Source organism: Diospyros lotus, chromosome 11, assembly GCF_014633365.1.
Source record: "Diospyros lotus cultivar Yz01 chromosome 11, ASM1463336v1, whole genome shotgun sequence".
Lineage (NCBI taxonomy): Eukaryota > Viridiplantae > Streptophyta > Magnoliopsida > Ericales > Ebenaceae > Diospyros > Diospyros lotus.
The window spans coordinates 1,539,129-1,566,366 of record NC_068348.1 but is presented as its reverse complement, the minus strand read 5'-3'; the positions used below and the strand labels follow the sequence as shown (position 1 = coordinate 1,566,366).

The 27,238-nt window shown below is 32.9% G+C and overlaps 2 protein-coding genes across 3 annotated transcripts; one reads left to right on the top strand and one right to left on the bottom strand.

The window, feature by feature from the left end:
* Positions 1-1,027: 1,027 nt before the first annotated feature.
* On the top strand, positions 1,028-6,058 carry LOC127813716 (uncharacterized). Of its 2 annotated transcripts, XM_052354836.1 has the most exons (6): positions 1,028-1,651; positions 3,679-3,929; positions 4,119-4,494; positions 4,579-4,710; positions 4,804-4,979; positions 5,637-6,058. In XM_052354836.1, exons 1-6 carry the CDS (start codon positions 1,106-1,108, stop codon positions 5,758-5,760), a joined length of 1,605 nt encoding a protein of 534 aa, XP_052210796.1. In that variant the 5' UTR covers positions 1,028-1,105; the 3' UTR covers positions 5,761-6,058. The 2 variants fall into 2 exon arrangements, with proteins under 2 accessions (XP_052210796.1, XP_052210797.1); XM_052354837.1 differs by lacking the exon at positions 5,637-6,058 and having other exon boundaries at positions 4,794-4,947.
* A 2,450-nt stretch (positions 6,059-8,508) lies between these two features.
* On the bottom strand, positions 8,509-12,639 carry LOC127813675 (transcription factor GLABRA 3-like). Its single transcript, XM_052354775.1, has 9 exons — positions 12,491-12,639; positions 11,994-12,240; positions 11,475-11,735; positions 10,567-10,663; positions 10,440-10,454; positions 10,299-10,355; positions 9,413-10,225; positions 8,925-9,335; positions 8,509-8,800 (listed from the first exon to the last, which is right to left on the bottom strand). The coding sequence occupies exons 2-9, from the start codon at positions 12,098-12,100 to the stop codon at positions 8,729-8,731; spliced, it is 1,833 nt and encodes a 610-aa protein (XP_052210735.1). The 5' UTR covers positions 12,101-12,240; positions 12,491-12,639; the 3' UTR covers positions 8,509-8,728.
* Between the last annotated feature and the right edge of the window lie 14,599 nt (positions 12,640-27,238).

Below are 27,238 nucleotides of genomic sequence, written 5' to 3'. Positions count from 1 at the left end.
TTATATTTATTATTAATCTTAAACATAATTTATTATATTTATCAAGTATATTTTTCAATAAAATCTTTAATCAATAATATTTATTAAAATTAAGAAAAATTATAATTACTCAATTCACCCCCTCTTGAGTGGCCATATCCTAAGGGACCAACATATTCGATTGGTACAATTCAATTTTTGACATAATTTTGATTTATTTAATTTGAGAAATTCAATCGGTTCGATAATCTATCTGACCAAATGTTCACACCTAAGTTAACCATAATTGATGTAATATGCATTAAAATAAATTCAAAATCACTTAATATTAAAATTAATATAAACGCCATAATTAAGTGATTTTTGAGATTTATATCAATATATACATGTTAGATAACCCCTAAAAGTAGTATAAATGGTCTGTCACATGTATTCGAGAGTTTGAGATATCACAATATTATGTGTTTGATTCTATTTTTGTACGGAGCTGTATAATTGTTTATGTTTATTTTAAAGGGCAAGTCCCAAGTTTTGGCTTGCGACGAACCTATTCACATACCTAGGTTAGGTCAAAACGAACTTTGATTTTTAGAGAAAGTGGAACAATTCGGGGCAAAGAGTGTTTGTGATTAGAGATCTATCGATTTTCTCACATTACCAAAAAAAAAAAAAAAAACTAAAATCATAACACACGATATATATACTGTAATTAAAAAAAATTGAAGGTTGCCTTAAGGGGCATAGCGGAGTGGTAAAGGGGTATACTGAAAGTTTGTCTGGGGGTTTTCAGTGTGGATTCAATTCCTGGGACAAGCAGAATGCTTCATTCTAAGGGAGGACATTGGGAGTGACATTAGTGGTGCCAAACCTTACCACCCTGCTCACTCGGACACATCCCTTTATTTATCTCTTCAATGTAACTTTATGAGTAGGGTGGCTCAGGACGTATAGAGCATAATTTAAAAAAAAATAAAAATTAGAGGCCGTGGAGTGTAATTTAGTAAAAGATACATGGATAACATACATATAGCTCAATTCCCGCCAACCATAGAACCCTACTTCCATCAATCGCCAAAAACCCTACTTTCCTCCCTCTCTTTCTCGCCGCCGGCGACTTTCAGACGCCATGGAGGCTCAGGCGGTGAAGACGAACCTCGTTCTCATATTGGACTTTGGTTCGCAGTACACTCACCTCATCACCCGCCGAATCCGGAGCCGCTCCGTCTTCTCTCTGTGCGTCTCCGGCACGTCCTCTCTCAAATCCATCGCCGACCTCAACCCTAGCGTAATCGTCCTATCCGGCGGCCCCCACTCGGTCCACGCTCCAGATGCGCCGTGTTTCCCGGACGGATTCATCGAATACGTGGAGTCCAACGGCGTGTTCGTTCTCGGCATATGTTATGGCTTGCAGTTGATCGTGCAGCGGCTTGGCGGCGAGGTGAGGATTGGGGAAAAGCAGGAGTATGGGAGGATGGAGATTGAGGTGGTGAAGGATTGCGGCCTGTTTGGGTCCAAGAAGGTTGGGGATAGTCAGGTCGTGTGGATGAGTCACGGCGACGAGGCAGTCAGACTGCCCGATGGGTTTGAGGTGGTGGCGCGGAGCCAGCAGGGGTCAGTGGCGGCGGTGGAGAACCCTGCTCGGCGGTTTTATGGGCTTCAGTATCATCCGGAGGTAATTGGCTTCGTTAATTTTGATATATATATTTTTTTGGTTGCTTTCAAAGCTTTGTTCTTTGCTTGGTTGGTTCTTGTGAATCAAATGGACAATGTATTCCTCGTCATTTGACTGGAATATGTAGTTTGTGTTGGAAGTGGTAGGGCTATTTTTTATTTTACTAAGGATGCGGTTGAAATGTTGTTTAAAATTTGATGGGAAGAGATAATATGTGTGCCAATTGGGATCGATATTTTATTAGTATTTTGATATGGCTAGAGCGCCAGTCAGACTAATGTGATGGCCATTGCCATTTGCTGCATGTTAGATGGATTAATTACTGTCTGTAGAAACTTTCTTTGTCAGATCGGTTTGTTTCATACGATTTATATTTGTTTTCTACTCAACTAACATAGGAGTTATATGGGTCTCCAAACTATTAGGATGCTTTTGTGATATACACGTGAGAGAAGTACAATTATCCAGGGAAATATGTTTCACATGTTACGATCTCACTCAGGAGGGAATTGGATTTTATGGGGAGATGGCATGTGATATTACCACATTGGATGAATTACTAATGTCTTTCTTTAGCTTGATATATACCGCGAAGCATGACTTGGCTGGCTGCACGTTGGGGTGAAAGTGTGCGGACCTGGTCGGAAAGACCAGGTCGAAGAATTTCTGGCTCCTCGTCTGGAACTTGCCCTCAAACTGGAGGAGGCAGTGTAGGTGCGAGCTGCTGTTTTGGTGCGCCTCCTGGCATACCCGTATGTACACGGGTTTAATCGAGTACTGGAGGTTGATGATCTGATGGCAGTCCTCCTTTGAGAGAGAGCACTGGGGATAGGTTAGGAAAATATTTCTGGCATTAATACGGAATTCGGAAGGAGGGCGTGGCATTTTCGTAAATAAGGGGGGTGACACCAATTGGGATCCCAGGGCAAAAGTTCCTGGAATTGGGGTAACTGGGGTCGCTTATATACCTCCCCCCTCTAGAGGCCCTTTAATATTACAAGGGCCTCTAGCTCCCTTTTTGTTCGCCACATGGCGTGGCGTGGTTGGTCCACTTGCCTGCCATTGGTTGGCTGGCATAAAGCCGCGTTTGGAGTACGTCCTACGTGGACTTTGCGCAATGGGAACAGTTTGCGTATGTTGCCCGACTGGAAAAGGTGATTGGTTGGAAGGCCAGCACGGCCAAGCCCATCTAGTCAATGTGGTTGGGATGAACTGTCTGTGTAACCCACCATGTTAACTGTTAATGTGTATTGTATTATGAATGTTAATTGTTAAGCCCGAGGCATTTAATGCTGTGCATCCCACTCTTCGTTATGGAGTTAATTGTTAAGGGTTTAGGGTTTAGGAAAAAAAGACAAAATTAATAACACGGTGTAACAAATTCCATCATTTTATTGATCATAAAATGTCAAACGACTGTTAATTACAGTACTAATCCCCCCATCATCGTGGGTGTCCCACACCAAGTACACCATCAGCGCATTGTCCAGCAGGTTGTTGTACCGACCGGACACCTTGCCGTCCTAGTCCCTGAACCTAACGACCGGGCTCGTTCGGCCGGCACCGAGCCGGATGTAACGGTTCAGCAGGATGCGGGACCTGATGGGCCGGTCGACGAAGTTGAAGGTCTAACGGCACACCACGTGGAACCTGCCGATCATGTCCCTGCGGACGTGGCACCCCACGTAGGACCGGATGTGCCCAGTCTCGACGTCGAACACGTCGGACGAGCCGGGTGCGGACACGGGGTTGGGCTCCCGGTCCAGCACGATGTAGAGGCACCCGATTCCAGACCTGCAGGCAGAATGGTCCTCGAGGCACACACAGTATTTGAAGTCCTACTTGTATATTGTTGGCATCAGCCAATATTATGCAAAAAAATTGCACAACGAAGAATTCCTTTTGGTCTCCTGAAGTATATTCATCAAGTACGTGTTGTTATTCTAAGGCATTTGATCGAACATAGCGTATTGACAATGAAATATGCACTTCTATCCTAATTCATGAATTTGTTACATCATGTTCAGGTAACACATTCACCAGAAGGCATGGAGACACTGCAGTATTTTCTCTTTGATGTTTGTGGAGTGACCGCAGGCTGGAAGATGGAAGAGGTACTTGATGAAGAAACAGAAGTTATCAAAGGCATGGTGGGACCTGATGATCACGTAATTTGTGCATTATCTGGGGGTGTGGACTCCACAGTTGCAGCCACCCTTGTTCATAGGGCAATTGGAGACAGGCTTCATTGTGTTTTTGTTGACAATGGTTTATTGAGGTAAGAATGCAAACATGTACTGCAACACCCACAAAGGTAGATTTTTTTTTTTTTAATAAAATTATTGGAAATGTGTGTTTATTGAAAAAGGATAGTGCTTCCTCAAGGTTCATGCACATATTTAAAATTTCCTCAACATGATTGTGTTTCTATAATTTGTATTTTTGTTATATTACTTATTTTCTTTAGGTACAAGGAGAGAGAGCGGGTGATGGAAACCTTCGAGAAGCATCTTCACTTGCCTGTTACCTGCGTTGATGCAACAGAGCAATTTCTTAGCAAGCTGAAAGGTGTAGTTGATCCTGAGATGAAGAGGAAAATCATTGGAAAGGAATTCATCTGCATCTTTGATGCTTTTGCTCAAGATTTGGAGCATAAATTAGGAAAGAGACCTGCTTACTTAGTCCAAGGAACTTTATATCCGGATGTGATTGAATCTTGTCCACCCCCTGGAAGTGGAAGAAACCACTCTCATACAATCAAGAGCCATCATAATGTTGGAGGGCTCCCAAAGGACATGAAGTTGAAGCTCATTGAACCGCTTAAACTTTTATTCAAGGATGAGGTTTTTGCTTGTAGATCCTTGCACCTTCTCACTTATATTTTATGTGATGCAATTTTGTATTGATTTCACTATTTTGTTCCAAAGGTTCGTGAATTGGGGAGGATCTTGGATGTTCCTCAGAGATTTCTTAAACGCCATCCATTCCCTGGACCTGGGCTTGCAGTACGAGTTTTGGGTGATGTCACTGAAGGAAATGCCTTGGAGATCCTTCGCCAGGTACATGACATTTTGATGCCATTGGATATGACTCTTGGCTATCTAGGTTCAACCTTTTCTAATCATTATTAATAACTTCTTAGTATCCTCCAGGTGGATGAGATATTCATTCAGTCAATTGATGAAGCTGGTATTTATGATTCTATATGGCAAGCCTTTGCTGTGTTTTTGCCAATAAAATCTGTTGGAGTTCAAGGAGATCAAAGAACACATTCCCATGTTGTTGCTCTTAGAGCTGTCACAAGTCAAGATGGGATGACTGCAGACTGGTGAGAATGCACATGTTGCGTGTATATTTTGAGCTCTCTCCCTTTCTTGTCAACCAACATGAAAGTGAAAATTGCTATTATTTCCTCCTTTTCTTCCACCCGTTGCTCACCTAATTTGTTTGGCATGATTGATGCATTCCTCAGATGTTGACCAAGCATTCCAATTATGTCTTGCTTTTGGTAGTTATTCATATCTCTCTGCCAAAGGATTTTTTTCCATTTTATAAAGTTGGTCACTGTAAAGCCTACTTTATCTATTACGTCACTAGATAACTAGAATGAAATAAAGTTGCTTTAAGTGTCTAAACTGGAATAGTCAGGACCAAGTTCTTGACTTGACGTAAAGACAGAAATCTGCAGCAGGAGTTTGCATGTTCACAACTAATCATTTACCTTCCATTCTGCTGTACTACTATTCCTTCAAGACTATCAAGTACCTTACTTCTGTTACAATGCTAGTGTTATGGTTAACCATCATCTCATTAACTCTACCCTTGTATTTCCCAAAAGAACCTACTAACTGGGCAAGACTATCAAGCTTTCACTCGGTTATTAAGATAAGACATGAATTAATCTTCGCAAAGCTTCTATATCATGGTACTTGCAACTGCTCTCTTATCTTCATTTTGCCTCTCTTTGGAAACTTGAAACTTTCAGGTACAATTTTGAGCACAAGTTCCTTGATGATGTGGCCAGAAAGATTTGCAACAGCGTCCGGGGAGTCAACAGAGTTGTTCAAGATATTACATCAAAGCCTCCTTCAACAATCGAGTGGGAATGATACTATGTACTTGGATTAGTTTCTAGGGTATATAGCTTGTCTTGCACTTCAAACGTGGGTGAGGGCGGCAAGAAAAGTAACGAGTCATTGGGATGTTTGGGCCTAAACTTGAAACATGCAATGTACTCGGCCCTGGATCTTGTAGGGATTCTTTCTATGACATTGCTTTGAACTATCAATAAATTTTTGTTGAAGCAAATGTTTTACTTTTCAAGTGCAGGCTGTTCATCCTACATGTATTTTGATTGTTACAGATCTAGTCTACTATTCAGAATTAATGAATGTGTTTTTTATTTAAGATTTTATTTTTGGTGTAATTTCAATTAGAAAGTTATGGTGGAGAGAACCAAACAGTACAAGGACACACTGTACTACCATTCAATATGGTTGGCGTCAACATGCTGGTCATCTGGACTATGTTTTCTGTAGAATATGTTAGTTTTAGGAGGTGAATTAAGTTTTTTTTATTTTTTTAAAAATTACTTAAATCAAAAGAAAATAAAAAATGTAGCATGTAAAGTGATTCAACTTAAAAGTCTAGTCCACTATTTTGGATTTGTCTTGGTAACTTTTGAATTGGCTTAATTACTAAGGCTGCATTTTCTTTGTTGTTTTTAAATTATTTTTAATTTTTAATTTTTTAAAATAAAAAAAAAATTGTAAAGAAAATTCAAAACAACAAAAAGTTATTTTGAGTGTATTCATTCAAAACAAGTTCTAAACTCAAAACATATTTATTTATTCATATTTTATTATTATAATAAAAAATATTATAAAATTTATTAATTTTAAAATATATATATTTTAATAATATATTAACATTAAATATTTATAATTTATTGAATAATCAGATTTATTGAATAAAATATTATTAAAAAATTATTTTCAAAATTTCAAAAAGATAACGTTTTCTAATTTTCTGTTTTGATAAATAATTTTTCAAAATGACAAAGAGGACATATTTTCAATTTTTTAAAAATAGACTAACAAAATAGAAAACTAAAAACGAATTCAAAACTCAAAATTGAAAACTAAAAAGTAAAGAGAACGTAACCTAACCTTTATACAATGACTTTTTAATCTTGGTTCAACCACAACCAATGCCTTTTACAGGTAAGGCTTAACTTTTATAGATTTCACAATAAAACCTTTATAGATTTCACAATAAAATGTGACAACAGACTTCAAGAGAAGAAAGAATATTATAGTTTACAAATGACTTCTCTTGACAATACAAAAAAAAAAAAAAAAAAGAATTACGCACTATCTCTTTGGAATGACTCAAGTAGAATGATCTTGAGTTCATGAGAATAGAATGTAGGAGTTCAGAAAGCTCGTGTTGTGTGTTATAACCTTTTTCCTCAGGCTTCTTCTCCTATTTATAATTTTCTAGTATTGAATGTAGCTGTTGACTTGTCTTAAATAATTAAAATATTTATTTTGTCTTACAACTGTAACTTTTTGTCTCTACAAACCTCAAACAATCAGTTAAAAATTTATAAAATATGCACATGATGTCTGAAGATCATTTAATACACTTAAAAGTAAAGACAAACTGCATTTAATGAGTTCTAACGACTATAACGACTATATTTTTCAAAATATGTCAAGTGTTACTCGAGTACAAATTAGGCATTACTCGACTAAGTTTAATCTCTACTTGACTATATACATTTTGTAATCGATTACTTTTGTTGTTTACTTGAGTATAAACATATATTTACTCAATTAATTTTGAGTTACTAAAAAAAATATTTATATACTCGATTATAAAGTACTATCTACTCTATTACAAAAAGATCCTTACTTAAATACATAAACTCTTACTCAATTAAACTTAAGATCCAGAGACCTGACTTATGTCTCTGACTTATTTTCAGCCTATGTTTACTTGATTACAAAGAAAATTTACTTGATTACAAAAAATAATTTACTTGAGTATAGATTAGACATTATTTGATTACAAATTTTATTACTTGATTATTTTTAACCTGATAGAAAGATGCATTATATACTCGAGTATATTTCATCTTTACTCGACTTAGCCTACATATGTAATCGATTATTTTTAGAGATAATAAAGCATTCACTTGATTATATAATTCTCTTACTCAATTAACGAGAGTTTAAAAAATATATCTTTTACATACTCAATTACTTTAACCTTATTACTCGATTAATTTTGAGATGATTTGAATAAATTACTCGATTAAAAACTGACTTTCTCAAAAACTTTTCATATTATTTCTAATTGTTTTAGCCATCATTCTTTAACCAAATTTACTGATCTTCTCATTAAATCAAAATATCAAATTTCTCAACATTTTCAATTCATCTTTTAACCCGTTGATCATATTTGGGTGACCACTCAAACAATTGTCACCACAAGCAGTTTTGTTGATGACTGTATTCTTGCTCCATGGATTGAAAACTTGCAAGCAACAATAGTGATGGTGATAATGTCATAAATAACATAAAGAAACTTGATATTTATGCTCTGTTACTTACTGTTCTTAGAAGCAATATCTGTGATAGTGATGATGGTTGAATGTGGATTGTGGCCTTGCCACCATGTTGATGGAGGTGTAGTTCATAGAGAATCTATCCTGGAGAAGTCATTTAGTTAGCAGAAATCCCTTTCTCTCAGTCTGTTACACCAATTCTGGTGGCCATCATCCCTAAAAATGCTTCTTAATCCCCTGCTTGATGCTCACTACCCACAAAAACTGTGGGGTCAAAACCTCTCTCTGATGTAAAAGAGGACACAATAATCCTGAAAAACATTACAAGTTAAGATGGGGATATTGCTTCCCTTTATTCAACTGTTATACTTGGAAGCAACATCCACAGGAACTTGTTTTTTGACAGTGAGAAATCTAATTGTAAATGTTACAAAATACACAAATTTGTTACAATTATAGCTAAGAACTAGAATGCCGCCGGATTTCTGTTATTACTGCCACACTCTTCAACACTTGTCAACTGCTCTCTGAAGTGCTTGCCTGATAATTCTCAACGATCCGACTGCAGATCCCTTGAACTGCAATTTAGAACACTGAGAATTATGACCTGGAGTGCTGCTGGGAAGCAGTAGTTATCCCCATAAACAGTATCAGAAAGTTAGAAATGTTTAACATTGTTTTGATGTGATGCAGGGTACAAACCTTGGATTTGATGGTCAAGGAGAGAATCCCATCAATGTTGGTCGATTGAACCGAGCTGGGATCTAGATGAAGCCGGCTGATCGCGTTCATAATCTCAAGCAGCAGCCACTCCCTCCAGGGGCATCTAATCTCGATCAAAACTCCCTTCTCGGCCATACTGACAGTTACATTATCTGTTGAATTATCTTCATCTTCCACTACAATGCAGTTGGTAGCTTTGTGCTTGTTTGTGAGGAACCTCTTGCTGTTGTCGCCATAGTTATCGGATGTTCTTTCTGTGATATCTTGAGGCTTCCTTTTTGTTCTTGCTTCTTGATTTGCAGGCTCCCTGAAAGAGTTTAATTCTTCAACCTTTCTCTTGAGCTCTTTTACATATTCTATTGCATTATCTAATATGGACGCTTTGTCAGCCTGCATAAAAGGGAGAAAATTTCCAGTGATTTGTCTCTTCACCAAACAAACAGAGTTGGGGCTGCGAATTGCAGTACCTTGCTAGTAGAAGGGACCAACGATCCAAGAACCACAAACTTTTCATTCAGTTTTCCTCGTCGCCTCCTCTCGGCCAGCGCATGGGTCGATTCGACGCTGTCGACCTGTGGTCGCCAGAGTCCGTCGCTTCCTCCATAATCTTCTCTAGATTCAACCCAACAACCGCCTGGCATCCGGGCAACTTCAAATAGCACTTTCTTCAATAGTCTCTGTGAAGCAGCTCCACTTTGAGGCAGCTGAGTACCCTCAAAACCTCCTTTCTTCCATCTTACAAAGCTGGATTTGTGGTGAAGTTTACGAAAATTTGGCCCCAAAATCAACTGGTGGGAGCTCTTCAGCAGAGTTGAAACAACTGTATGGTAATGGATATCATCTGCTTGAAGATCCATTGAAGTGAGTTTCATCTGGTTGTCTTCTTGTATGTCCAGTAGAAACCCATCGTTTTCATTTTCTTTCTCTCTGACCTTTTCACAGTTCACCCAGGTTTGAGATATGCAGTCGATGGAACTCATTGAATTGTGGTCGCAGTAGCTGACTTCGTCGTCCATGAGTTGCCAGCTTTGAACCTGAGAGGCTCCCTCGTTTAGGTCATCCGCCATGAGCAACTCCTCGGCCTGCTGAGTGAGCCCAAGCCGGTTAGAGCTGCTATGAGGTGAACAGACTTTCACATCTTCACACTCAACAATGGCATCAAAATTGGTGTGAAGAATCTCCTGGTTAGGCTTGGAATAGGTAGAAATCTGGGGAACTGGGCATGGGATGCCCAGAAATGAAGTTCTGATGTGCTGAATCAAGCCCAGATCTTCAGGAACCTTCAGAAAACAGGAAAAATGGTTCACCATAGGATTGAACACTGAAAAACTCTGATTATGAACGCTGACTCACCAGCTCTGTCACCCCGATCTCAATGACGCCGCCCGAAAAAGGGAAGCATGCCACGGTCTGCAGAGAAACGATGCTATACCATGAAAGGAAAGAAGAAAAGTAGAAAGAAAGAGAAGGAAGAAAGAAAGCAAGAAAATATACCTGAACAGATGCACTCTGCACAGGCCATTGCCAAGATTGGAGCAGTTGAAGAGAAAACAAACAGAAAAAGAAAGATTCAGTTCACGTTGTTGGTTTGATTCTGATAAAGAGGAGATTAGTAGATTACCTTTGCGAGAAGAGATCGACTGAACACTCTGCTGTCTGCATAATGAGCATTGCACAGCCAGATGGGCTGGCCATTTGCTAGTGTTCTTCCTGGCAAACTGGGGAAAGTAACAGTTATGCATAAGAATTGTAGCTTTTCTTCTCAATTAAATCAGTGTTTATACTACATTCAGGCCATTTTGCACTAAACGAAGAACAATTGGTGAAAGGAGAGATTACCACCAGGCCAGTAGCCCAAGTGGTATACGTGTTGATATGGTTGGGGAAAAATTAGGTACGAGGTTGAAGCTATTTGCAGTGAATTTTTCTCTAGTTTTGGATTACAACCACATAGAGTTGTGTAAGGATTTGCTAGGGAAATAATTTTCTGTATTCTCCATCATTAGCATCTCGAGTTTGGATATTAAATTTAGAATTTGATTGTATTTGATTTTTCTACTCTGATTCGGAGTTTGACCAGTAATTTTTTCCTTTATATTGAAGGATTTTTCACGTAAAATTTTGGACCCGTATTCGTATCTGTTTATTATTAGTATTTGATATTTACATGCGCCTGATATTTAGTTTGCACAATTAATTTTTGTAGTGGCCCAACATTGATATGGTTAGGGAAAGATCTCGAGTATGAGTGACCTCACTGTCCCTGTGGCTTGGTTGGTTTTCCGGCCATACCAATCACAAGTTCAATGAGAAGAGGCTTAAGATACTAGCAAGGAGGTCCCTAGCATGGACTTCACCCCCCACACATGAATAGTTTGGCGAGTTGGTCCTATGAGATGTCTGCGGATGGGACACTATGGGCGAACCCAAAGGGAAGACTGGGTGTTCTAAGTTGCTTGCACATGAGAATTCACCTTTTACTGTGAAAAAAGGTAAAAAAAAAAACATTTAGATTAGGATTGGGATTACCCTTGGCCAATGTTGAAGAAGAATGACATGCAAACCAAGTAGAACCACTCAGTGTTGGTGAGATCTTCAGGGGACAATGCAGCGGATGGCCTTCTGGATTGGGGGCTACTGCTGCTTTCACCTGCTGACAGTGACTCATACAGCTCTCTCAGCTGCTCACTCCTCTCCAGCCCCAGCTGATCTTCATTCACTTCCATGGCTTGAACTGTTTTCCTTGTCTTGATATCCCCATTGTAATACCCTTCCCCCCATTTCAACATCCTGCCATGGTAACAAGAAGGTCACGGGTTTGAGTCGTCACTGAAATAAAGGTGAAGTTGCGTGTAAAAACGAATTTCTTGGCACTCGCAAAGCAAGGAGTCTCAAGAAAGGTGTGAACCTAGATGCAGACAATTCAGAAAGGGGGGCGGGGAGAGAGAGAGAGAGAACATGCCCTTCCCCAACTTCTCTCAAAGGAAAAGAAAAACATGTTAAAGGAGACGGAAGTAAAAATCCAGTCAGAGAAAGAGTGTTTAATACCCTTGATGCCTGGATGAAATGGCCCAGAAAATTGCATAGCTCCACTGAATGCTTCTCACAGCATAAGCAAGGTGTCTTCTCAGGTTTTCTGGCACTCTATAGTCCATATTAATCTCTCTCTCTCTCTCTCTCTATATATATATATATATATATGTTGCAGAATCATTCAAGAAAGTGCACCATTTTCACTGTTCATCTGTGCAGGCGACTGTTGGATAATTGCATTGGAGTCTGCAGAATGCTAAAGCTGCAAGGAAAAGCAGGCCAAACTGGTAATGCTCTCCACCAATGGACTAGTACTAGCCTATAACACCATCTGCATAAGCTATATATATATAAAAGTTTAATCTGCAAGAAAGCAAGAAAGAAATAGGGGGGGGGGGGGGGGGGGGGGGGGTGGAGCTTTGCTTTGTACTAATGGAGTCATCTTTGAGGTAAAATCCTAAACCATGCTGTTCGGGGAGAAGGAAGATCCATCAAGCAGATAGTAATAATACCACCAAAAGGCGTCACTTTCTCGGGAAAGTAAGATGAGAACGAATCAGCCTTTGAAGAGGAAGCAGGCGAGGGAAGTGGGGATTCTGGAAATCCTTCCGGGGCATGTCTTGCTGCATCTGGTTAATGGTTTTCCATCCGACTCTCAAAAGGAAAAATGCTTCAATCAATAGATTCATTTCTTTCAATAATTCATGAAGAAGAAGACGACTACGACGGACCATGAAAAAGGGCCTTGGCGATTCTCTATGTGCCAGAGTCACAAATTGCCACGTCAGTAATCCAAGCATTGGCTATATTAATCCCATGTGCACATTTGTGGTGGCTAACTGTTAGGAGGGACGTCCCAGACTAGGGATGTCTCTGCTTGCTTGCGTGTCCTTGGTGTTCTGCCCTTACTTACATTCATTATAAGTTGGAATTTTGAGCCTTATATAGAATAAGAATCGAACTCGTAATCTATTAAATTAACACCGACTTCTTATTTATTTAACGGTTTAAACTATGACCTTAAACGAGATACATTCTACACTTGTCCCCCCATGTTATGATGCATCTTATGGCTATATTAGTAGTCCCATGAGATTAGATTGATTTAGCTTCACTCTTGTTATTTGGATATAATTTTCTCGACTTTAGAAATGAACCCTAATATGATCCACTCGAATTTAACTTAAGTTAAGTTGCGTTCAATATTGAGTCCCAAATTTTAAATATAATTATGATTCATTCGAGTCTAAATTTATATAAAACTCGACACACTAGTACATTTAATTTTTGCATGGTGCCTTGCATTTCTCTATTCTAGTGGGGGAGATTATTTCAACAAAATCTCTTTCGACGTAACCCATTTGTCCTAAAGTTGGGAATAAGTCAAAAACTCTATAATTAATGAAATAATTTTGTTGATTATTATAATTAAGAATAAGTACAAATAATTAATATATTATGGATGTAGAATTTTGTCACCTGTGCCAACATGGTCTTTGTTTTAGACAACATCAAGACTGTCATTAACATTAGGAGGGGTGAGAAGCAATCATAATTAGAAGCTAAAAAAACGTCACTTTCTTGGCTAAAGTGGATGTTCACATGCCCAAACATCTTTCAATCAAAACAGCCGCCTTGGAGATAAGTTTTGTAGGTGGTATTTCAAAATCCCACTGGTCTGGGGATTAAAGTTGCTAAATGATATCTAAAAACATAATAATTGCCCAATACGAACAATAATAGTGAGATGGTAAGTGTGGGCCTAATCACGGCCCCACTCCCTTCTCTCATACATATTCTGTTGGCTTGCATGTCAAATCTCTCATGTGTAATATGAATACGAAATATAATAAATAATAAATAAAAAAATTAAAAATTTTATCAAGCAAACTTATCATAATAGTGTGCTCACCCATAGAAGAGAAGAGCGAGTTTGTCCAAATTTGTTGAAAAGGAGAGGGTTGGCCATGGTGGGGTTGGGAGTGGAGGAGGGGCGGTGAATAGTGGTTCCAGATCAGATGACACTTTGGTATTATTAAATCACGTCGATAAAATAAATTCTTCAAATACCTTTTATATTTTTTTAAAAAAACAAAAATAAAACTCAATAACCAAAATTTGATCTCATGACATTATAAATATTACATATTTAATTTTATCGCTTCGTTAACTTTAATGTTCAACTAAATTTCACTTTAAAACATACAAAAACTAAACTATAACTATTAATTATTGTCTAATAAATTGTTATTTAAAATATTTTTTTTATTTACACATATATAACACGGGTTGCTTTTCGAGTATAATTTAAAAATATTTGGATATTACAAGCTTCCATATGTGACATGTTACCAAACAGTTGGAACATAGATTATTAGGAGCCAATTAAGTTGAAAAGTTGGGGAATTAAAAGTTTTTTTTATTTGGTATTAGTTAGAAAAAACGACAACCACCTAAAGTTTTGTTTTTAAATATTAAAAGGTTTTTAACTTATTTTGGTTGCAAAATTTTATTTAATGTATAAAATAATAAAATAACTATATGGTATGTGACTCGTCAAGTTATTTAATTATATTACATAGTTGAATAATAGCAATAATATATTTTAATTAATAAAAAATAAATAGTTCCTTGCTTGATTAAGACCAACCATTTATGAAAATATATTTTATTGCCCAAGTACAACACAAGGGATACCTTGTGTAATAAAATGTTTTGGTTGAGATTAAGTTTGTAAAAATTGCACTTGCACCTTAATGTTTGAGAACTTTTTTCAAATTGCCCCTCCCAATTTTGTCAAAAATGCACATAACCTATAATATTTGAAACATTACATATAACCTATAAAATTTTGGGTAGAGTCATTGGATATAATATTACTAATTTATTTATCTTTAAATTCATGAGTTGTATAATAAATAAAAATAAGTTAAATAATTATTAGATGCTAAATTTAAAAATACGATTTTAAATCTCACTTTTTGTTATATTTTGTGCGACATTTAGTATCGATATATTTGCTACAATCACTCAATAAATTTTCCAAACTCGTTCGCGTCACATTATGATTAGTCCAAATAAACGTTCAATTTTAAAACGGGGCAATGCTTTGGCTCTTTTAAAATGGTCAAGGTGTCTTATATGAGTGATTTTCTAGTTGGAGGATTTTGTTGATAAAAGACTTGAATTCACTAGTAATTATTAGTGAAATTAAGAATTCAACTCCCATCTATTAATTCTTGACTTTTAAGGTAATGTTTTTTAACCTATTTATCATTAAACTACTAAGTTTGTGTTTGGATTGAACCGTATTTAGTCACATAAAAATTAAGAAGATATAAGATAAAAAAATTAATGCGATTTAGTCTCAATTGTTGCGTCTAAGATTCCACAATATAAGGCTAGTTCACATGTAATTTTGTGAAAAAAAGAAATTTTGTAACCTTCTAGTAGTTCATTAGGTGTGTGCTACGACTTATTAAACAAAATCTCTAAAGTCAATGTAACTAATAATCAATTATTAAGAGTCGTAAAGGTTGTGATGATTTTTACTTTTTTTTTTTTTTTATATCAAAACTCAGTACGTCATAGTTATCTAATTATTATAAGATCGTAAACGTAGACATTGAGCAAATCATGTTAAATGTTTTGTGTTATATTCTTTTGTGATTGATCGTGTCTGATAAAATAAAATTAAAATTATTATTTTTTTAAAAAAATATCTTAATCATCTAAGTTCAAATCAATTCTAAAACATGTCGGAATGGACATAGCACCGAGGGGTATGGAGATTTCAAACTATTAAACCTAACAATCTGACTAGAAAAGGGCAATTTCAATTTGTCTACTTGACAAAGCCATTTAACTATTCTTTTCTTTTCTTTTTTATCTTTTGCAATTAAAATGTAGAGTAAATATATTTTATTTCATCTTAATTATTCAAATAAAAATATTTAAATTTTTCTTACTTTAAAAAATATTACACAACCCTTTATGCTAAAATTAAATTTCATTTTCCCGATATTTTTTTTTAATAAAAAACACATAGTCTCCACCATTTTCGCTTAAATATTGACAAATTAAATTTGTGTATAAAAATTAATTTCTATAGGCACATCGTTATATCTAAATCTAAATTTACCGTACAAAATCATACAAAAATATGATTTTTTTTCTTTCAAAATTAGAATTATATATTTAGATTGTGTTTGTTAACCAAGATATAGAACAGAAAAGATAAGATATAGAAAACATTTCAGACTTTTGTCATTTTCAATGCGTTTGTTAAACTTATCTATCGACTTTTAGAAAAAAAGTTACGTGACTTTTTATTTGAGTTTTTTTTATATAAGTTTATCTCGCTTCCTCCCTTAAAATAAGTATATATTGGTTTTTAGCAAACAGTTTGATAAAAATCTTAAAATGATTTACAGTCTTATCATGACCATTCCATATCTAGGTCCAGAAAATATTTTAACCTTATCTTGATACAACCTTATCTTACTCATTTTAACAAACGCTACATTAATTTATAATTAAAACTTAAGGCTCTGTTCTCTTTATTGTTTTTCAGTTTTCAATTTTTCAAAATAGTAAAAGCGTGCTTACTTTTATATTTTTAAAAACACATTTTTGAAAATAAGAAAAACTTTTGTAAAGAAAACTCAAAATAACAAAAAGTTATTTTGGTCGTTTTCATTACAAACACGCTTAAAATTTTTAAAATGCGAAAAACGCTACAGACAAAAAGAATGTTTTTTCAATAATTTTAAAATAAACATTCAAAATATAAAATTAAAAAATAAATTTAAAACTCAAAATTAAAAACTAAAACACGAATAGAAACATCTCTAAATATCTAAATAGTATTTTCGAGTCGAAAATGAGTTTTTTCAAGCCTAAATAATGTGAAGCATTGACTTCATGCTTTTGATTATCCATCCACTCTTCACCAACCTCAAATAAATTCAATGGATTGTGCTTGGAAAAAGGAAACCCTAAACAAGAATCAATCTGCCAATTCCCAATTGATGATGGAACTCATCCTTGCCTTGTAGCTACTATTCAATTCACTTATATTTTTCGGTTACAGTTAGAAATACAGTTATGAGACCTCACAACAGTAATAATCGTTTTAATTACATCCAGACAAAAATAAAATTAAGTGGATAGAGACTTTTCTTCTATTTTTCTTCTTTGGGCGGCTCTAGATTTTGAAAACCCTTTTTGATATAGTGTACGTTAATAGTTTGATTTATCTTAAATTTTGGGTATTTTTTGATTTTATCTCGTTTTAAGAATCGTTTAAATTTGAGCCTAATACATTAAAGGCGTATTTGATAATCAATTTTTTTCATAAAAAATGTAAATTTTTCACCCAATTTCTAACTTGTGCATTGTTTGACGGCTATTTTTTTAAGAGAAATTATTTTCCTTACAATGGTCACATGAGGGCATTTTCTTTCAAATCATGGAAATCAAATTCCTTGGAGAGAGGGTGGGAAAGATCAAATTTTCTAGGCAATTGAAAGCAAGAGGCGGGCGGCCGCTCAGAGATGAGGGAGAATGGCATGTGGGTGGGAGAGGGTTTGTAAATTATTTATATTTTATATTTTTAATAATTAATAAATATAAATATATAAAAATAAAAAATTATGTATAAATTATTTCTTTGGAAAACAAAAAAAAAATTAATTTTGTAGTTTTATTTCTTTGAGAAAATAATTTAATTAATTTAAAATATATTATTATTTTAATTTTTCTATACAAAATTTAATATTTTTCAATACATTTTCATCATTGAATTCCATGAAAAATGATCAAATTGTATGGAAAATATTACCAATCAAACACCAAAAAATGAAAAATAACATTATTTTCTAGGTAAAAAATTATATCAATCAAACAAGTTAAACTTTCAATTTCTAAGAATTTATTTTCCCTGTAATTCAATTCCTTAGAATTCATTTTCTTTCCACTCAAATTCCACTCTTGCAATCAAACGCACCCTAAGATTGATGTTAATTTTATTCTAGATCGACCTGACATGGCAACTAAAGTGGCGTGCTGATTTATCTAATAATTGACACATCAACAAAACGACATCATTTTACCTCATTTATATAGTCCAATTTTTGGGCAGACTAATAACCTGATTTATCCTCAATTTTGGGTCATTTTTTAATTTTATGTCGTTTTAAAAATTGTTTCAATTTTGTCTTATGGTTTGCAACAAAAGCAAGGCAAAACGATACCGTTTTGCTAATGTATTAATTATTGGACAAATCAACACGCCACCTCAGTCGTCACGTCAACTAAGCCACACCCTAGGTCGATTTAGAATAAAATCGACACTAATCTTAAAGTATTAAAACTAAATTGAAGTAATTCTTAAAATATGATAAAATTAAAAAAATGACTTAAAGTCGAAGATAAATCAAGCTATTACCCCTTTAATATATTATTAAAAATAAAAAGAGTTACTATTATTGGCCTCCCAAATTTTCGAAAACCCCTTTTTAGTATATAATAAAAACAAAAGAAAGAAATAAAAATATTACTATCATTGACCCCCAACTAAACTAAATTATTTGAGGTTGCATTTAGTGGAGAAACCCCAAAGGGGAGTGTAGCTGTCCAAATAATGGACTTGGTGACAAATGGAATTGATGGGGCATTGAATAGCTTATAACAGAGAATAATGATAATTCCTCTCTCCCACCTATACATTATATATATATATATATATGTATAGTACCCACTGACTTAGGATTAGGTGTGACATGATGAATCAGATATCTTTCAACTCCATTGTTGCTCTTTCCAAGGTTCTGGAAACCCCACGTCACCCCCTCTCTTTGTTGCTTTCCTTTCAATATTAATGTTTATTAATGTTGCATTCATGAGCAACCTACCCCCATTGACTTATTATCTAAGAAACAAATATGGGTTCTTTTTTTGATTTGTTTTCTTTAGAAAAATCCCACCATGCTTGACTTAGATACCCGTAAATGAAGTTTGATTCTCACTTAATCTGAGTTGGATTAACCTTGAACCCTGAAAATAATTGAAATGGGTTGAAAAATTGGAGTTGAGTTAACTTTGAATCCTGAAAATAATCGAAATGAGTTGAGTTAAATGATTTGCGTTGGCTTAAACTCAACCTCACCAAATTTTTGCAATTGGGTGTAAGAATCAAATTGAATCAAATTCTATCGATAATCTTTTTTCACCATATTAAATTCAACTCACTTCATGAGCATAAGCTCTAAATTGAATCAAACTCGATAATTTTTTTTCATCGTATTAAATTCAACGCAGCTCATGAGTATAAGTCCTAAATGCACATAAAAGGAGTTGGGTGTGTCACATGAGTTGCTTGTTTGAACAAGAAACTATGATTTGGGGCTCAGGTTGAGTGTCAATGCTAATTTTCTTGGGAGCCAAACAAAGTTCCAAGTGGGTTGAATTTTTCCATGTTGCCAAGAATGTCAAAAGCTACCCTAAGTGAGAATCCCACTTTATTTTAATTACAAAAAGGGAAGCAAAAGAGACAAAAAAAAAAAAAGAACCAAAATAATGACCACAAGGAATCAGAGAATATGAATATCCCAGGTCCACCCTATTACCATCCTACAAGGAGGGCTTTTTCTTTTCTTTTTTTATTATTAATTTTTATTTACTAAAAAAATTAAAATTCATTATTTAAGGATAAATAACACTAAATACCTCTAAAGCTTTACTTAATTATAACGGGTATTTCGACCCCATATTTTAAAAATTATAATGATGTTTTATTAGTAAAATCGTGTAATGTAAATTTAATTTCAAGAGGTGGTTTAGTATAACTTTTAAATTATATAGATAGCTAATGTAATTTTAAAAAGGGAGGACAGTCCTTATATCTATGTCAAATTTTAGGACTAATGCCAATAATAATTTACTCTTATTTTAATAAGCATTCAATTATTCCAAAATACGAAATCTTTACTTATGCTAGAGAGATGGCTCCTGCTAGGCATGCATAAAAAAATTAAAAAATTTAAATAAAAGTATTTAAGCAACATTTGAATGTAATATAAAAATTTTAGGTAAAATTCTAAATAAAATGAGATTTGGGGCACCTAATAGTAAGATTATTGGAGAAAATAATTATTATTTAAAAATTATGATCCGATTAATGCTTTTTTAAGTGAGATGAATAAAGGATATTTTTGAAAAATATTTTATTGATGTGACTTCGTATAATAGTATAAATATAAATAAATAATTATAAAAAAATATTAACTTTATTTATTTTTATGAGTTTTAAGAAAAAGGAGAAAAGACAATTAATGTAGGCAGGGGTGTACTTGATATTTTGAAAGAAAAAGTGGGGCCAGACTGGAATTCTTTAATGGTTTTGTCCTTTCAGTGTTGGTAGAAGACAAAATCATTCTGGCAAATTTAAAATTGCTACTTACCAGTCAAGGACAAATGGGGGCTCAATATTCACTACTAGTGTGAGGTCACCCCCACGTTAGTGGGTTGGTCAGATTTGGACCCATTAGGCCATGCCCTAAGCACACTTAGAAGGTGTCCTAATCATAGATTAGGGCCCATCCAGCCCATAAATTTTCAAAAAATAGTGTGTTTGTGTGTCCTTACGAGACTCTTAATTTTTTTAATAAGTAAAGAATGAATATTTTTTTGGATGATTATTCGATTATCGTGACACTAATAATTGAGTGTGTGTTTGACATGAGACTCCTTATCATATGAGAAGTAAAGAATGCACATTTTTTGCAAGAAGTTTTATCACTTTGGATGAGTAGATTAATATCATCATGGATTGTTGAATAATTTGGTAATTAAAGCTAATAAACATAATTTATAATAAGTTAAAATTCACTAAACTCTCTAAAAATTTATAATCTGAGACGGTTAAAGCTCTTAAATGAATGTTCTCTTCGTGTTTCAGTTTTAAATTTTAAGTTTTGAATTATTTTCAGTTTTGTATATTGAGTGTCTATTTTGAAATTGTTAAAAATGCAATCTTTTTATCTATAGCGTTTTGAAAAATTTGAGCGTATTTATAATGAAAATAGGCAAAATGACTTTTTGTTACTTTAAGTTTTCTTTACAATATCTTTTTTTTTTTTTTTTTCGAAAATGTGTTTTTAAAAATATGAAAGTAAACACGTTTTCACTATTTTGAAAAATTAAAAACGGCCGGAAAACAATTAAAAGAACATGGTCTTATAGTTTCATTTCCGACTAAAAACTCTCATTGACATAATTTTTTGATTAAAAAAATAGATTTACGAGAAAGAAAATGGTCGCAATATTTCAATTAATCTTAAATAATTATATTATTATAAATTAATTAAAATAAAAAATCCAAACTTACCTTTAAGGGACAAAAATGGCACCAATTGATGACTCTATAAACCCAAGCAAAATTATAATTTATCTTTAAAAAAGTGAAAAAAAACATGTGTTAACCAAAGTGAAATTCGAGTCGTCTTTAAATCACAAAAAAAAAATAAGTCCTCGATTTATTTTTGAATCGTGAAGGTAAAGTAATCGTCAAAAAATTGAATTTTTTTATCTTTTATCAATCAATACGGTTTTTAATTGAATATCTAAAGATATAATTTTTTGAAATTTTATTTTTCCTCTATAAATACAATTTTTTATTTAATTTTCAAACTCTATATTTATGCTTCTAATTCAAAAATTGAATTTCTTGTTTTCTTTTTGGCTTAATGGTTATATTTTCTTACTTTTTTTTTTATTTTTCCCTCTTAGGTCATCAATTTGTGTCACTTAACTCCATTTAAGGTAAGTTTAATATTTTTATTTTCAATTAGTTTGTAATAATATAATTGTTTGTAATTGTTTAAGAGTAATTAGGAAATATATGGTTATTTTCTGAAAAATAAATCTATTTTTTGATTGAAAAAAAATGTCAAATGGGACTATCAGTAAAAAAGAATTAAACTATAAAAGGGTTAAGTGTCCCAAATTATAAAATTTGAAAGAATTTAATGAATTTTAGTCTAATATATAATAAAATCGAATTAAAGTGAACTTTGATTAGTCTCTAGAGCTAGATGGCAGGTTTGTCTATCCGTTAAAATCTTAATTTTTATACATATTGATCTCTCAAAGTTTGATTGGAATTCTCAAAAGATCACCCTTAGAGATTTCCAAACTTTTAGTGCAAGATATCTCGAGTTCAGAATGCTTCTTGAAGATATATCGAGTGCAGAATGCTTCTCGGAGTAGTAGAGGAGCATTTATGAATATTTTGACAAACAAGACTCTTAGCATGTTATAACTAGTCAGACACGTGACGTGAAACGATTTAATCTCTTATAAAAGGAATTTTAAGAATGAATTTATAAATAAATATAGTGTCAGATACTCTTGTCAAAAAGCTAGTTAGAATTTTGAAAAAGAAGTTTAGCAAAAATAATATCAAATTTATGGGAATCATGTCAAAAGGATGCAATACTTAAACAAATCATATTAGATATCTAGTTGAAGATTAAGAAACAAATTCTTACTACTTTGAGCATAAAGACTCAATTGACAGCAATTTCTTTATTGTTTTTTAAATTTTGTTTAAAGTTAAAGGTTTTTAATTGTTAATGTTTTTTAAATATCTTTATGAAGCAAAAGATCACAAAAATCTCAAAAGCAAAAGCAAAAGAAGATAAAGTTTCTTTTTAGTGTTATATGGCTATAATGAAAAGTAGGGGTTGTTTTCATTGATATGAATAATGAAAATTTTAGAGATTATTTTTTCGTGTTTTAGTTTTTAATTTTGAATTTATTTTTAATTTTGTATTCTAAGTGTTTATTTTGAGATTGTTAAAAATACATTCTTTTTGTTTGTAATATTTTTAGCGTTTTGAAAATTTTGACTATGTTTGTAATAAAAATAGCCTTTTGTTGTTTTGAATTTTTTTTTACAAAATTTTTCTTTATTTTCGAAAATACGTTTTTGAAAATATGAAAATAGACACGTTTTTACTGTTTTAAAAAAGTAAAAACAACTTGAAAACAATTAAGAGAACAAGGTTAGTTATACCATTATTTTTATTTCAATATTTTTAGTAATTTAATTAATTTACTTTTATTGGATCTCTCTATACATATACTAAAAGTGTGGTTGTATTATATATGTGCATTTAGAGATGTGGGATCCTCAAAGTCTAGGGTACCGCAGGTGTATTGATTCTAGCTTTCTTATTTTTTCGTCGTATGTGCATTTAGAGATGTGGGATCTTCAAAGTCTAGGGTACCCCAAGTGTATTGATACTAGTTTTCTTATTTTTTCGTCGTATCTCTCCCATGCTCTATCACATCCCCTTTAATTATAAATCACACTCTAAAATATTAATACCCATAAATACCTAAAGGTGTTCATTTAGTCTGAACTGAACTAGACTATAATTCGCAAAGATTCCAAATCAAAAATCGGACTGATATCGTCCACGCGTAACTAACTTAATCTATACTTTTTTTTATTTTCAATAGATTTTTTTAAAAAAATATCATATGTATTATATATATAATATATTGTTTTTTTATTTTAATTATTATTAATATTTAATAATCATAATTGATTTTTGGCCATAAACCGAAACTAAATCGAAAACTAATTATGATTAGTATCAAGACCAAAGACTTGAACACACTCTAGAAGTAACTTAGATTACCCAAATGGTTGGTGATATAATTGATAAATGTTTATTAGTGGGCCCAACCATTGAAATTAAATCACATTCATTTGCAAAAATCAAGGCATTCTTGTGAGGAAAGTGTGTTATTATAATCCAATGGAATGCCTTTTTCTTTATCCATATGACAAAAATGTGACTCCAATCACACAATAACATCATTCAAGTGTGCCTTTATTTTTCTAAATAATGACTATTTTGGAAAACAACTTTATCTTTACACTATAACACTCAATGTATTTAAATTTTGCTTAAAAAATTAATATTAAATTATAAATTATTAAATTCATTCAATGAACTTTCATTTAAATCACGCAAAAAGTCAAATAATATTTAAGAATGTTAATGAATCGGCGACTGTAGAGAATGTTTGTTGTCTTCTCTAAATATTTTTTTAAGTGAGTAACTGAGTTTCAGCATCATCAATGTTAACTTTCGTATCAAAAGGCTTAAAATATTTAGGATGTAAGAATTCTGAAGATGTTCGTGGCCTTTTCTAATTTGTTTTTTCTATCTTCTTTGTCTTCAACTAGGACAAATGGATTTCTTTCAATCCCTACTTTCGAAAATAAGACTTAGGGAACTCGCTAAATCATGCACACATGATTGCTCGTTTATCACGAATTTGACGTGCACTCTAAAGTTGTCTTTTTGAATTCAACACATATTTTCTTACTTTAGTAATATATTATTATTTAAAAAAAAATAAATTCAATAAATCCATGTAATAATCAAGAGTTATTCATCTCCAACAAGGTTCGATGGCAAACCTTTGCCACAAATAAGACCAAATCCAAAATCCGGTTCTCCAAACCTCACACCAATGATGAAAAAAAAAAAAAAAAAAAGAAACGAGATATAGATTCAACAAACTAATTAAGGATCGTTTGAAAATTTTGCTAATTTTATTTTATTTTTTTTGGTTTTTCAATGTTGCTTTTCATTTCAAAAATGCTATCAATTTTATTTTTAGCTTGAAAAGAATAAATTACATTATTAATTCTTAAATTTTACACCTTGTTATAAATTAGTCGCTATATTTTATCCGTCAATTCGTGACATTTTTAACGGCATCCATGCATTGAGTATCGTACATTTTTTTTTTTTATTAATATGACATAAAATACAACACATTAATACATGAATATTGTAGGAGTATCGCATATACATCAAAAATACCGTTTAAACGCTTAAATTTGACACTTCGATCTATACTCTCCATAAAACCCTCGTACACTTGTATTGATATTTCGTAAAATACAAAACATCAACGAATATACACATACACATACATATACATATATATATATATATGGGTGTTGGCTCTGCCAATATATGATCCAGTTGTTTGGATGCTTGTTTTTATTCTTGTTGCACAAATTTACTACCAGAACACAAAGCTGTGTTGTTCTAGTGTCGTCAATTCAACACTCTGTGACTCTGTGTCCTAAACATTGGCTACAAAGTGTTAAACCATCCCAAACTTTAGTGAGCAACTGCACCACAAACAAACATTTACCATTAATTGCATACATATCCATATATATGTATATATACACACATATATTGGCATTGAATGTGGCATTAAAACATGGAGGTACATATGGGTACCAACTTGTGGTGCAGGCAGAGCCAGCCATGGCATGCTCAGTTGCAGAGAGGCTTCAGCCATGGCGGTACCACTGGTCTTTCCCCACCTCATATTGCCTAAACCCATATTTTTTTGGGTTTTCATTTGAATTTTTTATTATTTTGATTACACCACTCAATTTATATTTTTGAGTTAATTTAACCTCTATACTTTGACATTTTTTTGGTATAATAATTTGAATTTTTCGTTATTTCGATTATATTCTTAAACTTGTATTTTTAAGCCAATTTAAATCATGCATTTTGATACAAATAGGATGTGAATGTGACTTGTATTTTGTAATTTAATATAAAAATTAAATTGACTCATGCAAAGATTAAATTGACTCAAAAATATATATTTAAGGATATAATCCAAACAACAAAAAAAATTAAAAAATATTAAAATATATGAGTTAAATTGATTTAAAAATATAAGTTTAAATATATAATTAAAATAATAAAAAATTAAATAATAATAAAAAAAACATAAAAAAGACAATAGCAAAGATATAAATTTGGTATATTCTGTTAGGCCGGGTGTGAGGCACCTAGGGTGAGCGATGATACATTTTGTCGGGTCGGATGTGAAGCACTTAGGATGAGCGATTCACTTATTAGGACAAAGATATAAATTTGGCCCCCAATTCAAATATATATACAAATACATATATATATATATATATATATATGTGTATGTTTGTACATATATGTCCATTCATAATGGAGGATAGGACATTTCTTTATACTTTTTTGTCCCCCCATCAATTAATGTTGTTTGCGTCCCCCAATACTCATTGGTTTTCCCAATAATGAGTACCTTTATCTATGTGGACTATTTTTTTATGTGTAAATGATTGGTACACTTTTAATTTGTACATAAAACATTAGGAGTGTCACTTGCCACATAAATTTAATAAAAAGTCAGTGTAATTCTTGAGACTTAGAAGTGTTTTATGTATTTTACCCTAATTTTCATTACTTCATTAAACATTACTATAATCTTGACACTTTGTAACCAACCTTAATTTCTAATATATTTTTGGCAAAGGGTAAGAGTGAGTAAAATTTAATCTGAATCGAAAAAATTGATTTAGTTTGGGATTGAACCTTCTCAAATTAGTTTATGGGTCTAGTTTTTTTGTTTAGATTAAAAATCGTTTCTCTATTAATATATTATTTAATAATATATATGTATAGAATATAAAAAAATTCAAATTCAAATGCTAACAAATTCATGATAAATTATTATTGTTTGTTTTCAATTAATGCATATATTAGTGTTTTTATACATATGCATATTTTTCTGAATTCACATTAAATAAGAAAAAAAAATTATCAATCTATTATTAGGATCGAACTAGATCGAACCGAACCAATCTGATTTTCGATCTTCACATGGGAAATTTTTTTTATCTTGGTTCGGTTTGATTTGGACTAGTTGCTCACTCCTAACAAGTGGGGTTTCAATGATTTAATATTGTTTAGGGTTCACGTTTTGATTGTAATGAAAATAGGGACGATAAAAACAAAAACATCATTTTGAAAATAAATAAATATTAAAATAATAATGCAATTGGCTCCACAATGAAAAGGAAACAAATGCACAATTACCAACATATCATAACAAGACATAACTAAGGATCACTTTTCCCTAGGGGTGAAATCTTTTGATTAAAAAGATGTTTTCCCTTTTGAAGAGCACATTGACCACTCACTAGTGAGAAATTGTAATTTTTATGGGTATTTTATAATTTTGCTTTATAAAATATGAATTTGAAATTATTTTAATAGAGCAACAAAACTCATAAAAATAAAGGTTTATCGATGAAATACAATTTATGTGATTGAAATGTAACTAAAGACCTCTTTCACCTAAAGGTGAAATCTTTTTATTAAAAG

What these genes read in the sequence shown, in the direction of transcription:
- LOC127813675 (XM_052354775.1), bottom strand. Translation starts at nt 12,100, where the DNA reads ATGGACTATAGAGTGCCAGAAAACCTGAGAAGACACCTTGCTTATGCT. An exon ending in TGGTCCCTTCTACTAGCAAG is followed by an intron (nt 9,336 to 9,412) that starts GTACTGCAATTC and finishes CCTTTTATGCAG; the next exon opens with GCTGACAAAGCGTCCATATT. An exon ending in CCTTGACCATCAAATCCAAG is followed by an intron (nt 8,801 to 8,924) that starts GTTTGTACCCTG and finishes TCTAAATTGCAG; the next exon opens with TTCAAGGGATCTGCAGTCGG.
- LOC127813716 (XM_052354836.1), top strand. Translation starts at nt 1,106, where the DNA reads ATGGAGGCTCAGGCGGTGAAGACGAACCTCGTTCTCATATTGGACTTT. An exon ending in GTTGACAATGGTTTATTGAG is followed by an intron (nt 3,930 to 4,118) that starts GTAAGAATGCAA and finishes TATTTTCTTTAG; the next exon opens with GTACAAGGAGAGAGAGCGGG. An exon ending in CCTTGGAGATCCTTCGCCAG is followed by an intron (nt 4,711 to 4,803) that starts GTACATGACATT and finishes AGTATCCTCCAG; the next exon opens with GTGGATGAGATATTCATTCA.